General features: G+C 40.9%; 2 protein-coding genes across 6 annotated transcripts in view; both read left to right on the top strand.

Moving 5' to 3' along the window:
• The first annotated feature begins 1,094 nt into the window (after positions 1 to 1,094).
• Positions 1,095 to 7,556, top strand: ftr14l (finTRIM family, member 14-like). 3 transcript variants are annotated; one of them, XM_077613715.1, is made up of 8 exons: positions 1,099 to 1,700; positions 2,958 to 3,053; positions 3,201 to 3,434; positions 3,504 to 3,663; positions 3,746 to 3,859; positions 4,719 to 4,757; positions 4,881 to 5,017; positions 6,883 to 7,556. In XM_077613715.1, exons 1-8 carry the CDS (start codon positions 1,305 to 1,307, stop codon positions 7,264 to 7,266), a joined length of 1,560 nt encoding a protein of 519 aa, XP_077469841.1. In that variant the 5' UTR covers positions 1,099 to 1,304; the 3' UTR covers positions 7,267 to 7,556. The 3 variants fall into 3 exon arrangements, with proteins under 3 accessions (XP_077469840.1, XP_077469841.1, XP_077469842.1); XM_077613714.1 differs by having other exon boundaries at positions 1,095 to 1,700; positions 4,719 to 5,017; XM_077613716.1 differs by lacking the exon at positions 4,719 to 4,757 and having other exon boundaries at positions 1,109 to 1,700.
• Positions 7,557 to 8,519: 963 nt separating this feature from the next.
• Positions 8,520 to 15,846, top strand: part of LOC144084904 (transmembrane protein 150A) — a 28,669-nt gene continuing 21,342 nt past the window's right edge. For 2 of the 3 annotated variants that reach the window (XR_013303952.1, XM_077613718.1), the window contains exons 1-2: positions 8,520 to 8,915; positions 9,131 to 9,351. Coding sequence is in view for 2 of the 3 variants with exons in the window: in XM_077613718.1 (XP_077469844.1) it covers positions 9,242 to 9,351 (110 nt within the window). In the remaining variant the exon portion in view is untranslated. The remainder of the gene's footprint in view (positions 8,916 to 9,130; positions 9,352 to 15,846) is intronic. The other variant, XM_077613719.1, reaches the window with a different exon arrangement.

The raw sequence follows: 15,846 nt of genomic DNA, 5'->3' as shown, positions 1-15,846 counted from the left end.
CACAAGGAGATGGAAAACCATTCACGCTCACACTCGTACCTTTAACCAGCCTACCGTGCATGCTTTTGGGAAATGGGAGGAAACTGGATGACCTGGAGAAAACCCACGCAAGCTTGGGGAGAACATGCAAACTCCACACAGTGAGGAGCCACCTGGGATCGAACCCTCGACCGCAGTACTGTAAGGCCCTTCTCAATTATAATTGTACTATATTTTTTCATTACAAATATTGTATTTTCTGCACTTTTTTCATAATTTGTTATTTATAGTTTGGCTGCGACTTATGCCTTTGTTTTTTTTCTGCCTCTGGCTGCCAATAGCTTATGTTGTGTTTTTTTTATGCTATATATATATTTTAAAAAAACTGTTTGCATCACATTAACAGGTGCTTATTTGTGTATTGTTCCCTTTTTTATACTATGACTTTATCATATTATCTTGTATAATGTATAACTCCAATGCGACTTATATGCTTTTCCCTTTCATTGTGCATTCTTTGGTTAGTGCGACTTATAGTGCGAAAAATATGGTAGTTATTGTTTTTATGAAATAATTCATGAATAAATACAACATGTTAATAAACTAAATAGACAAAATTAAAACACTGGTTAGGACTTCCAAAAATACTGTAGAGTTCTTACCTGCCACTGACAATAATAACTGCAGAATTCATTATACTTGGAAGTACTGCCTGTGAATGCTTATCATTTTGTGCCATTGACTGTGCTAGACGTCCAATCACTTTTTGCTGGGAGGGCAGCGAGCAAATGGACGCTGTAAGCCCTCACAGTCAAAAAGGATTGGACGCCCAGCACTGTAAATTGTAGCCAATGAGTTGATTGAGGGCTCTATAAAGCGGAAAATAGCACAATATTCTAAAGTATATCATTACAGTAGGCAGTTTATTAAGTCTTTCTGATAGTTTTCCCCTTGTCAATATAAAGATATCATAACATTATTGATTTTAGTTTTGGTAGGCTTAGGGTTAGGGGTTAGGGTAATAATATTTATTAGTTTTCTCTCATTTTTAATTTCTCTCTGTTAGTGAGTAGTTGTACATTTAAAAGTGTCATGTGTAGTTTGTTTAGTTTCAGGTAGCACTACACGCCCACCTTCCTGACTGGGAATACTGGTTTTACAGTGTAATCAAACCACATAGCTCACATTGTGTCAGTTTCACTGAAGTGGATCACTAAAGGAACTCAACATTTCCTGTTAGGTAGATCTCATACCTCTCTTTCAAACATTGACTTAATATTATTGTTTTTCTTTCTTCTAACAAGACACTTTGACCCCCACGAAAAATGTCCAATGCCGGCACTCTGGATTTAGACCGAAACAGCACCATGGATCGATCCCGTCGCTCCTTAAGCCACAGCCAGAGCCGACAGGCGAAGCAAGGCGAGGTCTTGTGTGATTTTTGCCCCACCAGGAAGCAGAAGGCCCAGAAATCTTGCTTGGTGTGCCTGGCGTCTTACTGTGAGACCCACCTCCAGTCCCATTATGACTACCCGGCGCTAATGAAGCACAAACTGGTTAAAGCTACCGGTCAGATGAGGGAGAAGATTTGTGCACAGCATGATAAACTTCTGGAAGCCTATTGTCGCACCGATGACATGTCCGTGTGTGTCCTGTGCATGATGGATGAGCATAAGCACCACGACATTGTCCCGGCTGGAACTGAGAGGACTGAAAAACAAGTAAGTAAGCACCGGTGGCTTTCACGCCTATAGATGTCCAATCCATTTTGAACTCATTGAAGGATGGGCGTCGTCATTGTACACACTGAGTTGCAATTTATTCATATGTCAAAAGAAAGGGAGTTGTTAAAACACCAGTGTCGGGCCGAAATCTTTTACCCCATTTTCGGGCAATGTTTTTCCGGTACGCCATTGACGTTCATCGCTGTCTTTTCCCGGGAAAATCACCCCCCTGGCCCGGTTGTAATGTCTGAAAAGCTCTGGTGTTTGTATTTAATCATTAAATGCTGCTAGGAAGTGGATTTTACCCCATTTTTGTGTGTTGGTTTATTGATTATTTTTTATGTGTCGCAGCTGTAGCTGCAGTAGATTTTATAGCCATAAAATAGTTTTTGAGGGTTGGATTGATTCGTTGAAGGCGCTACGAGAAAATGCATGGACCGCCACTGAAAAACACCAGTAATAATGACAGTCCCACATTGTGTAAACAAGGCTTTACAGATACAATTCTGGTACCACTGTGGGTTTAAATGAGCTAAATATGTGTCAATTATTTTAAAGTGTAGCTAACAAATGTCTAATAATAGTTTTCTAGCTGCTGCAACCAATGTATTTGTTACATTGTTCTCTAACACTATTTTTTCTAAGTAGAAACTCTTTACTCGTCTATTTTTTTAAAGGAAAAAAATCAAAACTATCTATGTGACAAACCTGTTTATATATGTTAGAATATTGTATTTGTGCGTGTGTATGTTTTTTTTATAAGTGCACATGCATGAATCATAAAAAGACAAGACTGGAATTAGCCAAATGTAAAGGTGTGTTTATTATATATCCACTACTCGCACAAAATTAGTGGCGATATTCATTTTTTGGGTGAAATTTTCAGATGATTTTTACAGATTAATTTAACAAGCAACAAAAAGTACTGAAATATCAAAATTGATCATATCTATTCAAAAGTAGCGGCCCTTGGGCCTCACAATTATGGGGTCCTGGGTTCAAATCCAGGTCGGTCCACCTGTGTGGAGTGTGCATGTTCTCATGTTTGCATGTGCCTTGTGTGGGTTTTCTCCAGGTACTCCGGTTTCCTCCTTTAATTGTTGTCACTGATTCATTTATTTCAGATTTATTGGTGCCTATGTTGCCTTAAGGTTACAAGTTAGCCAGTAATGGGCATGTAATGTCTTCAGCTTGTAGGGTTTTCGTAGGAAACTAGTTCTTTGTTATTTTAATCTTTTATCATTTCTTCCATAGAAAAAACTCAGCACCACGCTGCACAAATCGCAACAGAGGATTGACGAGCGAGTCAAAAAGTGGCAAGATCTCCGACAAGCAGTGGAAGCTATAAAAGTAATATGCCTCAATTACTTTCTTTATGCAAATAATGCAGACGAATTTTCAATTTCAAGTCCAAATTAAATATAAACACCACAGTCATGCCTTACGATAAAGCCACTATCTTGAATCATCTTTTCCATCATTTCTTTACGCCACCAGCACTCCGCTGAGTCGGTCCTGGAGGAGAACGAACGGATCTTCACAGAACTCCTTCGCTCTATAGAGAGGAAGTACAACGAGGTCAAGGAGATGATCCGCTCGCACGAGAAGACCACAGTCAACCGTGGGGAGATTCTACTTGACCGCTTGGAGGAAGAGATCACCCTACTGAGGAAAAGACACACTGATCTGGAGAAGCTCTCACATACAGACGACCACATCCATTTTCTACAGGTGAGCCTAAAAGAGAAGATTCTACATCTTAAAATCTCTGTTTCTACATTTCACTTCATTTCTCACCAGAGTTGGCAGTCTCTATCTGGCCCGTCGGGTTACGAGGACCTGAACAACGTCAGCGTCGCTCCCAATTATTCTTTCGATGCCACTAAAAGAGCCGTAGCCGCTCTGAAATTACAAGTCGAGGAAATCAGCAAGAAGGAGACGATGAAAGTCTCTGCAGCAGGTTGGCAGATTTATGTCGCTTTGACACACCATTCATTGTCCTCTCTACTTAAACTGTCACTTTCTCCTTGGTTTGTCACTAGTGAAAGAAGTCCACATCACACAAGAAAGCGAGAAAAGAACAAGAAGAGAATCATCAATTTATACCGAAACACGGATGATGGAAGAACCAAAGACTAGAAGCGATTTTTTGCAATGTAAGTCATGGTGAAAACCTGTCAGTTCCCAATATGTGACCACCATTTGCCTCATACAGTGCAGCAAATCTTTATGTTTATACATTATTTTTTGTAGAGGATATATTCTTTGAGAAGGTAAAGATTCAAACCACATTCTAGTGCATACAGTGGGATTTATTCCTTTGAATTTTTGGCTTCAAAATGGTAAGAACACCACACTGTGTAGGGACTAAAAAAAACTGTGATCCAATAACACAGTGTTTCCCAACCTTTTCTGGGCTGTGGTGCACTTTTTGCATTGAAAAATTCTCAAAGGACACCATCATCTGAAAATCTTTTAATTTAAAACTATGTCGCCTTTATTAACAATAGTCATTCTCATCAAAGTTTTATCAGCAGGAATCACATAAATCTCCAAAATTATTCCAAAATCAATTTTTTCATGCTGACCTAATGTCACCAAAAGTTGATGTCTGCAGACCCTGAACAATTTCCGGTTCGAGTGATGCAAAAATAAGTAATGAAATATTTTTAATCGCATAATTTTATGACTTTTCTCCAAATATTACTTAAATCGTCTAATATTACGCAAAAAATGTGCTCACACAGACTTTACGTCACCAAAAGTTGATGCCCTAGAAACCAAAAAACTTCTGGTTTGTGTTAGAGAAAAATAAGCAGCAAAATGACTGTTTCACAATTTGAATCTTGTAATAGTATAATCTATAATTTAACGTTCATCATATTTTGATTTAAACCTTGTAATAGTTCAATTTTAATCTCATTATATTCACATTATTTTTTTCTCTGAATATTACATTGTATGGCTTCTTGCAATTTCCCACGGCACAAATGACCATTGCTCACGGCACCCCAGCGGTTGGGAAAGACTGCAATTACAACCAAGACGGAACAGGTTTGGCGAAATGGAACAAAGTAAAGCTGAGAATCAGCTTTAGACAAACACAGTTGTTTTATGCTAACTGCAAAGAACCATTTAACAAACAGTTTCAACATCAACTGGCTTGGTTTCTTTCAGATTCTTGCCAGCCAATTCTGGACGTCAACACGGTGCATCCCAACCTTTATCTGTCAGAGGGCAACCGGACCGCCACAATGAAGAGTGAGCCTAAGAACTACCCTGATCACCCTGAGCGATTCGACCACTGGCAGCAGGTGCTTAAATCATTGCTTGCCATTGACACAAACAAGTATTTTCACAGCCGATTAATCATTGATTGTTTTGCAGTAAGTCAATATATTGGTTTGTTTATAAACCAAAATGTTATATAGTAGCACGTCGGCCTCACTGCTCTGGGGTCCGGGTTCCTGGGTTCAAATCCAGGTCATGTCCATCTTCGTGGAGTTTGCATGTTCTCCCCGGGCCTGTGTGGGTTTCCTCCGGGTACTCCGGTTTCCTCCCACATTCCAAAAACATGCATGGTAGGCTGATTGGACACTCTAAATTGCCCCTAGGTATGGGTGTAAGTGTGCGTGGTTGTCCGTCTCCTTGTGCCCTGCGATCGGCTGGCCACCGGGTATTCAGGGTGGTACTCGGTCGTTTGGTCGCCGGTCTTTTGGTCGCCCGGAAGGTTATTGATAATTACCATTTAAATCGTTGCTCAAATTCCCTAAATACAAACTGCAAATTATTATTTAGTCATACTTAATGCCCTATTAATTATTAGGCTAAAAAAAGCTCAAAATTTCCCGTACTTGTATTGTGTTTTGTTGGAGAACTTGTTAAGACCCTGACTGACGTCCCTTCCTAAGGGGACAACTCATGTACATACAAACTCTTATACACTAACACGTCCGCTCAGTGAAACTGTTCAGGGCCATTGTTGGCTTTGATTGATGCATAGACCGTGTTGTTTTACCTTGTTTTGTCGCCGGTCTTTTGGTCGCCGGTCTTTTGGTCGCCCGTTGTTTGGGTCCGGGCGACCAAAAGACTGCGACCAAAAGACCGGCGACCAAAAGACCGGCGACCAAACGACCACACACGATTCAGGGTGTCCCCCGTCTCTGGCCCGGAGACAACTGGGATTGGCTCCAGCATCCCCTGCGACCCTAATGAGGATAAAGCGGTTCAGAAAATGAGATGAGATGTGATAAAGTGTACTGTTATTCTGAGCTTTATATTTTAGCTGGAAATGTGCAATTCAACTATAGATATACATACAATACATTGAGAAAAAAGGAGTATGGACATAAAATTTAATTTATTATGATAAATTACAATGATCGTCCTCTACTTTCATCAAGGAATTCTCAATTAGGTATCTAATTTAGTTTTTGCCCCTTTCACTTGTAAATACAATTGAAAATAGAATATAATGGTAGGCTGATTGGACACTGAATTGCCCCTTGGTATGAGTGTGAGCGTGAATGGTTGTTTGTCTCCTTATGCCCTACGATTGGTTGTCCACCGATTCAGGGGGTCCCCCGTCTCTGGCTTGGAGTCAGCTGGGATAGGCTCCAGCACCCCCGTGACCCTAATGAGGATAAAGCCATTGAGAAAATGAGATGAGATGAGAGATAATAAAATTAAAACAAATGATGAATTTCCCAATTCCACTGAAGTTGGGGTGTTGTGTTAGATATAAATAAATATTTAATATTCATAACTGATAAACTTTATTGCTGGTCATGAGTTGCAAGTCACTGTATTCTTTTCTATTTATTTTTAACACAATGTCCCAACTTCATTGGATTTGCGGTTGTACTTTTTTTAGGCTAAAAAAACTGGATTTGGATAGTTTTTTGTCAACAATTATGAAGCTGCTATCATTGCAAATGTTTATTCATTTTTTAAATCACTCAAGTGTTAATTAGCTAATTAATCTACTGTCAAAATAGTTGACGGTTAATTGAATAAGTTGTCGATTGTCGACAGTTGTGCATTTCATTTCTATTTGGAGGGCTGGACAGGATTATTCCCCTTCCAATTCTATGGCTATCAATGGCAATGAATTAGTTTTATTAAATGATGTCTAATTTTGAATGCGTTTTTTGACATTTTCCTTACCTTTTTCTTCAAGGTGCTTTGTAAAGAAGGCCTAACTGGAAATCGCTTTTACTGGGAAGTAAGCTGGAGGGGATCAGAAATCGACATAGCGGTTGCCTACAGGGGTATTTTCCGTAAAGGAAACATCAATGTGTGCAGCCTCGGCTTGAACGACAAATCCTGGAGCCTCTACTGCTCTGAGTCCAAATTCTCCTTTGTTCACAACAACAAAAGCACCGACCTACCAGTACCGAGGTCATCACGCATCGGCATCTATTTGGACCATGCCGCCGGTGTGTTGGCGTTTTACAGCGTGTCCGAGGCCATGCAGCTTCTGTACCTCACCCGCACAACATTTACGCAACCCGTGTACCCCGCTTTTAGTGTGTGGGGCTACGGTACCACCATTAGACTGTAGAAGAATGGATCATTAGGATTAAACAGGATAATCCATCAGTGGTGGTAATCATTAGAGATATTTAAAAATACGGCCTTTCTTGATTTTGACTGAAATTGAGAGAATTTTGTGTACCTTGCTTACTTTGATCAGAACAGTTAACATGCTTTTATTTTTACTGTTATAAAAAGTGATCACCAAAATGATGTTTCGTATTTCACACAGAGATTGCTTCCCTTTGTGTATGTGAAATGACTGTAATGTTAATAAATATTGTCAACATTCAAATAAAATGTGGTTCATGCATAGTATTAATTCATTCATTCATTTTCTGAACTGCTTTTCCTCACACAACAGTCACGGGGGGTGCTGGAGCCTATTCCAGCTGACTTCGGGCACAAGGCGGGGGACACCCTGAATTGGTGGCCAGCCCGAGGAGAGAGAAGACCATTCACAATCACACCTAGGGGAAATTTAGAATGTTCCATCATCCTACTATGCATGTTTTGGGGATGTGGGAGGAACCCACGCAAGCCCAGGGAGAACATGCAAACTCCACACAGGAGGATCCACCTGGATTTGAACCCAGGACCCCAGAGCTGAGGCCGTCATGCTAACCACTCAAGCCGCCGGGCCGCCCACTTGCTAAAATAATAATAATAGTAATAATAATAATAAAAGAATACTATCCACACATACTATATCTATAATATGATCTGAACTGCTTATCCTCACAAGGATTGCAGGGGGTGCTGGAGCCTATCACAGCTAACTACGGGGGAGACCCTGAATCGTTGGCCGGCCAATCGCAGGGCACAAGGAGACGGACAATCATTCACGGTCACACTAATACCTAGGGGCAATTTAGAGTGTTAAGTCAGCCTACCATGCATGTTTTTAGAATGTGGGAGGAAACTGAAGTACCCGGAGAAAACCCACACAAGCCCGGGGAGAACATGCAAACTCCACAAAGAGAGGACCAACATGGGATCGAACCCTCGAGCCCAGAACTGCAAGGCCAACGTGCTAACACGCAAAAGTAATGACTTGCCCCATAAAAAGGGTTATAAACCGCAATGACAAGTGTTCTACGGCAGGGGTCACCAACTTCGGTAGTCGAGGGCACCTAGCCAGTCTTTTTTCCATATCTCCCTTCTCCAACACACCTGAATCAAATGATCAACTCAACAGAAATCTGTCCAGAAGACTGATAACGATCCCGATTATTTGATTCAGGTATGTTGGAGAATGAACATATGGAAAACAGAGTGGATAAGTGCCCTCGAAGACCGGAGTTGGTGACCCCTGCCTGATCAAAGGGAACTCAGCAGCGCCCTCCTGCGCCACTCATCGGCACACCACCGGCACAGGTTGCGGGGGGCGGAGTCAAACAGCTGGATAGGATACCCCGGAGTGTCTCGTGGCGTCTATCTATGCAAGTCGGGCTACAAGTCGAATGCGGACGAGCTGCTACTTCTTTCCCTTCTAAAACGTCCGTCCAAGCGGCAGTTCGTCGTCGAAAACGCCGGTAAAAACTACTCGTCTTGCGTCCCTTTGGCTGCATTTCGGCTACCCGAGGAAGAGAGAGGATAAGTCGAGAAGCTCAAAAGTTAAGCAAGAATCTAGCGTTTGGAGAAAAAAACACCACTTGTAGAATCTAACAGCGAAAGGTGAGTTGAACTGAGAAGGTTTGCTGTTGATGCTCGCCTTGTTTTGTTCCTAGCTTGCGGCACCAGACGGCGTGTAGCATTCGGATTTATCATATATTGAATGAAAAGGTGACCTTACTACGTGTTCCACGATAAAGCAATACAAACGGTGGTTTTGTCGCTTGAAAATGCTCAGCATTAACAAATAGTAACGGTGCTTTTTCCCTCTGTTTCAGCAGCTATCATCAATCTCGACCTCGACTTGTTACAATGACTCATTTGGCGTCTTCGCAGATGTCAGTCCCACACAGTTAAATGTTAGAACTACTTGAGCACATTTTGCTCGGATGGTCGAAAAGGAAAAAGAGGAAAGAGGGTTCGAAGTGCCTGCCATGTCTCTGTGGGTGATACTGCCTATTAGCCTCCCAGCACTGACCATCACTGGGATCTGGGTTGTGTAAGTAGTTGCCTTTTTCATATTCATTGCACATAAAAACAGTAAAAACAAACATTAAGGCATCTGATAGTGTAGCTTTCATGTATGATTTTTTTTTTACAATGTCAGGGTATGACCCACAGTCAGATATACCCTTGAAAACTCAGTAAACCAATGATTTTTTAAAAATCCATGTACTACCAGTAGTTTTTGCACACACTAGTAAGAAAGACAATTTGGTGCAATACTAAAACAATTATGAATCATCTTTTCCCCCAACTGCATAACATATTTTGTAAACTACAGTACCCCTCTCTTTTTCAAGGATAAGGAGAAGGATGGTACTCTAGCACAGATAACAAAAATCTATGGACGGACCCCCAGTAACTGAAGGATGCACAACATGACATGTCCTTCGTGCATGGAATTGTAATAGCAAAAAGCATACTAGTGATCGTCCGATATCTGGCAATGTGACGTATATCGGGCCGATATTTGGCAATGCGACGTATATCGGGCCGATATTTGGCAATGGGACGTATATCGGGCCGATATTTGGCAATGGGACGTATATCGGGCCGATATTTGGCAATGGGACGTATATCGGGCCGATATTTGGCAATGTGACGTATATCGGGCCGATATTTGGCAATGTGACGTATATCGGGCCGATATTTGGCAATGTGACGTATATCGGGCCGATATTTGGCAATGTGACGGATATCGGGCCGATATTTGGCAATGTGACGGATATCGGGCCGATATTTGGCAATGTGACGGATATCGGGCCGATATTTGGCAATGTGACGGATATCGGGCCGATATTTGGCAATGTGACGGATATCGGGCCGATATTTGGCAATGTGACGGATATCGGGCCGATATTTGGCAATGTGACGGATATCGGGCCGATATTTGGCAATGTGACGGATATCGGGCCGATATTTGGCAATGTGACGGATATCGGGCCGATATTTGGCAATGTGACGGATATCGGGCCGATATTTGGCAATGTGACGGATATCGGGCCGATATTTGGCAATGTGACGGATATCGGGCCGATATTTGGCAATGTGACGGATATCGGGCCGATATTTGGCAATGTGACGGATATCGGGCCGATATTTGGCAATGTGACGGATATCGGGCCGATATTTGGCAATGTGACGGATATCGGGCCGATATTTGGCAATGTGACGGATATCGGGCCGATATTTGGCAATGTGACGGATATCGGGCCGATATTTGGCAATGTGACGGATATCGGGCCGATATTTGGCAATGTGACGGATATCGGGCCGATATTTGGCAATGTGACGGATATCGGGCCGATATTTGGCAATGTGACGTATATCGGTATCAGGACTTTTTTAATCCGACTGGCCGATATGAAGATATAAATTTGGGTTATTTCGGCTCAGATGCAGCTGGGCCTCTCTCCTGTCTCAGCCTCTAACATAAACGACCAGCTGCTCGTTAAGTCAAGACTTTGATGTTGTTACAACTGCTATGTTTCAATTCGCAGCATCCTTTATTGGTAACAAGCAGAGGTGCCCAGCTCCGCTGGTCCCACCTGCTTGTTGTTGCGCTATAAAAAATTCTCTCTTGAAAAATGCGTTAGACGAGAAATGAAAATTTCAATTACATGCAAAGTACAGCAAACATTTGTATACAATTATGTACAGGTATGATACAAAGAAGTTCAGCACTTCAAATCAATCAAGCAAAATGTGCAGATATGATATGAGAAGCAATTCAGCAGTTCAATTCAATCAAGCCAGAGCATCAATAGGATACCAAAATAAAGTAGCACACTATCAGTTTGAGGAATATGTAGAAATAGAATTCTCCTTCATGGGGATCCTGAAAAGTGAAAGAAAACATGAATATTCTGGAAAGAGCTAAGGTTAAAATGAAGTTTACTTACCAAAAACCAAGACCGCAACTCCCATACAGTCAGCCCAACCCCATTGGAAACAATAACCACCAAGACGAATTACCTAAATCAACCAAGCAGCAGCAACACTTTAAATGCATATTTAGCATCATTTGATTGTGTTAACGACGACCATCAACTCGTCACCCATAACTCTGCATCCATGCCCTATTTACAAAGCACAGGAGGGCCGAAGACAGCTATACCTCGAAATGCAAAAAAAATCAGGGCTAATCAAGGCTATACATGAAGCCCACACGAGAGCACGAACGTATCTACCGTAAGGCGTAGTCAACATGGAAAGAAAACGGTTTTCACGCACCTGGAAACTCGCCGAACAATCAGACATGTAAAACAACGATCCATGCATCAACTCTGCTTTCAGCTTTAACAAATACAAAGCTTGAGTTTACACACTTAAAGAAGGTGAAGAAATTCAATCACTCGCCTATTAGGATCCGTAAGCCGTTTCTTGCCACCATGAAAAAATTCAAATCTCTGCGATGCACGGTTTGGACAAACGTAGCGTGAGAATCTTAACATATTCATCCATAAGTCACGCTTTATAAGGATTATATATAATAGATAAACACACAGACTAATCAGCAAAAAGGTTTAAAGGTTTTAGTTGGTAGTTATTTTGAGGACTGTGGAACTAATTACATAATTTACTTCTAAAGTACTGCTCTACGAAAAATTGAAGTTAAGTAAAAAGTTGTGGAACCAAGTCATTTTGTGAGTAGGCGTACGACTAGCTTGACCCACGCAACTTTTGGTATTGTCTTGGTCAAGATACCTTCTGCTTTTGGGTGAGTCTTGATCTAGCACAGTATGGTTTTAAGCATAACACTATCTAACAAGCCTATCATACAAATGTGGTGATTCCTCCTGGTTCCAAGCGAGCATTGCTGATTGTTTACCCAGAATTCCTGGAATCCATGACGATTGCATGTGGATTACTTCTCCAGGAAGAAGGGCTTCATGATTGCACTTTTTTTTTTCTTAAAGGAAATGTTCGTAACAACTACAGGTCGTTCCTCTTACTTTTGTGCACTTGAAGTGAGTGCAAACCTCCTAGTCATGTTGGGGCTGACACCGCTGGTATTGTGCTGTGTTATTAGAAGAGGAATGCAAACCATAGGAGGGAGTCGGGGTAGAGAGACAGATGGCCTCGATCTAAATGTTCACTGTAGTGTATATAGAGGGCAATTTAATCCAAGCATATAATGTCATGTTATTCTGTTGGCCCAAGAATGAAATTACAAAAATCGTAGTACAGGTACAATTAATTGTGATAGTTAAATGCTGATCGGTCTGTAATTTGGTGGACTTTGATAACAAAATAAGCCTGTTGGGGTGTCACGATTATATGACAAAAGATAAGTATTTGAATAAACATTTAGAGACACAGGGTGGCCCGCTGGAATGAGTGGTTAGTGCGTTGGCCTCACAGCTCTGGGCTCCTGGGTTCAAGTCCAGGTCGGTCCACCTGTGTGGAGTTTACATGTTCTCCACACTGCGTGGGTTTCCTCTGAGTACTCCGGTTTCCTCCCACATTCCAAAAACATGCATGGTAGGCTTATTAGACACTCTATATTGCCCCTAGGTATGGGTGTGAGTTGTGCATGGTTGTGCGTCTCCTTGTGCCCTGCGATCGGGTGGCCACCGATTCAGGGTGTCCTCTGCCTCTGGCCTGGAGACAGCTGGGATTGGCTCCAGCACTTATTCAAATCCAATACGCTCTTGTTTTTTAAATTTTGGAAACATAGTTGAGTTGAAATTATTTGGGTTTTTTAATTCATTTAAAAAGGAAGATTTTTGAAAACACTATTTGGATAGTTTTTGGTTCAAATCCTAATTCCTAGCAGAGCCCATAGTACTATTATATAGCATCAAGTGATTTATCTATGAGCCGATTCGTTGATGCAAAAATACATGATGATTCGTCTATCAATATAATCTTTCGTGGCATTCCAATAATCATCCAGAAAATGTTCTATTGAACAATGTTTGCTAAAAATATTTTTCAAGACCTAATGGTGTCATCAATTACCTACTCTGTGTTGACGGGTACTCAAATGCAAGTACGATTGTACCGTACCTTTTAGTTATGTTGAAAATCTATCAACACTTGATGATCTCTCATGACACGCTGCTTGTACATTGGTGGCCCTTGTTATAATTCAATTCAACGTTTCTGAAAAGCTGAATAGTTAGTATAGGTCACGTGTATGCGCCCCTCCTCCCAATGTATTCAGGCGTCGCTACATTTCTCTCTATATCAAAACCAATTTGAACCACCCTTAAATCCAGGTTCCATCCTGTTTGCATTGGTAAGAATGTCTTGTTTTAAAGAGCACTCAAGGGTCTTTTTCCCCTGGATGTCAAAGGATGTGACCTGTTCATAACTTAGTCCTTTGTCTAAAGGGGAGTAAAGTAAATCCTGCAGGGACATATCTACGTAAAGTTTGCCATACAATGATGGCCATATTTGTATTGAGCAGTTATTTAACAACAGCGCAAATTAAGATTAGGATATCATCATGACAGCTGCTAATAAAAACATAACACTGACAAGCTTTGAAAGCATGAGCTAGGCCAGTGTTTTCCTACCACTGGTTTGCTGTGAGCAATGGTCAGGTGTGCCATGGGAAATTGAAGAAGTTATACAATGTAATATTGAGAGAGAAAAAATAATATGAATATAGCGAGATGAAAAGAACTTACTGATTAAAATCAAAATATGAACGTTAAATTATAGATTAGGCTATTACAAGATTGAAATTGTGAAACAGTCATTTTGTTGCTTATTTTTCTCTAACATGAACCGGAAGTTGTTTGGTTTCTAGGGTATCAACTTTTGCCGACATAGTCTGTGTGAGTGCAACATTTTTTTTACAGAAATTTAGGAGATTTAAGTAATATTTGGGGAAAATTCATAAAATTGTGCGATCAAAAACATTACATTACTTATTTTTGCCGAAAGTTGTTCAGGTTCCGCAGACATCAACTTTTGGTGACATTAGGTCAGTGTGAAAAAATGTTGGAATAATTTTGGAACTTTATATGATTCCTGCTGATAAAATTGATGAGAATGACTATTGCTAATATAGGTGACATAGTTTTAAATTAAACAATTTTCAGATGGTGGTGTCCCTTGAGATTTTTTTTCAATGCAAAAAGTGCCAGAGCTCAAAAAAGTTTGGGAAACGCTGAGCTAAGCATACTATATAAAATATAAAGATTAGACCCCTTGCTTATCTTTAGTACCATGGATGGTGATAGACATCTAATCCATTTGGACACGGGAGTGTTTGGTAGCAAATGATCACTGCCAGAAGGATATGGTGGGTTTTGCAAGTCTGTGGGCCTCGAGTTTGACACCAGCCTAAAAAAAATTACCAAATTTTGGCCTAAAAATAGAAATATGGCCTCCTGTCCACCGAGTCTTATTTGAGCTATACAAATTCATAGTTCATGCATCACACCCTTTCCTGTGGGTGCTCTGTTATTTTTGCACTAGCCTGGAACTGTTGACCTTTGCAGATTTTTCCCAGAATCAACCTCTTACATGTTCCAGTTGTTTGGGGGGAAAAAGAAGTACATTCTTCGCTTCACCTCGATACGTAGTTAAGAGTTTACGGCTGCCACAGAACAGCGATAGACGTCTCTTAGTCTCTTATTAGTTTACAAGAGCTGAAGTTTGTGATCCCTCACTGGTGTTTATAGATGAGGAGAAAACCATTTAGCAACGTCAACCAGGCACAGTCTCTCCTCTCATAGTTAAACGGATATCCACTATTAATCTTGTCTGTTTGGTAATATCCTTCTTTGTTTTTGTCAGTGTTCAAGATGGCATTTATCTTTAAGCTTAAGAAGTTTGTTGTCTTGTTACCTCAAGGCTATATTTCAGGCTTACCTGTAGCTTTTTCAGCCTAACCCTTTAATGGCCCCGTGTCTAATACCTCACTTATACCATTTTGACAAAATGACTCCTATTTTTTTGCAATTTGAGGAGGGGAATACTCATTCTCAGGTGATGACTGAAGTCAGCGGGTTCATTTAATAATTCGATGATACATTTTTGAGACAGCACTCTCCCTATTCAAGGATTCACGTGTTCAGCCTTGACTATTGTAGTTTTTTCCGATCGTCCATTTGTTGCAGGTCTCACCTCACAGATCAAATAGTTTATCAATACTCTAACATAGGGATCTCAAACCTATTCCGCAAAGGGCCATTAAACATTGAGTCCTCCCTTTTACTATCTTTACAAGTATAGCTTCCCTGCCTGTGCCCTTGGTAAATTGTCACGGTACTTTGTAACGCTACTAGTATTTACACTCATGTAGCATGTATGTTCCCGATGTTACAAAGCAAAAATGCACCAAGCAAAACACTGTTTTATTGATTTTTGCGTCTGAAATCATTTTTGAGGCACGAACATGGTTTAAATTATTTCATACCATATTCCCTTGCTTCAACTTCCACTGTACATCACACAGCAATGCCGCATATTCTGACAGTTTGTGACAACACCATTCATCTAGCCAGGCTGTGCGCAGTTATTCACGTGTGAG

Source organism: Stigmatopora argus, chromosome 11 (assembly GCF_051989625.1).
Source record: "Stigmatopora argus isolate UIUO_Sarg chromosome 11, RoL_Sarg_1.0, whole genome shotgun sequence".
NCBI lineage: Eukaryota > Metazoa > Chordata > Actinopteri > Syngnathiformes > Syngnathidae > Stigmatopora > Stigmatopora argus.
This window is presented reverse-complemented; position numbering and strand designations above follow the sequence as displayed.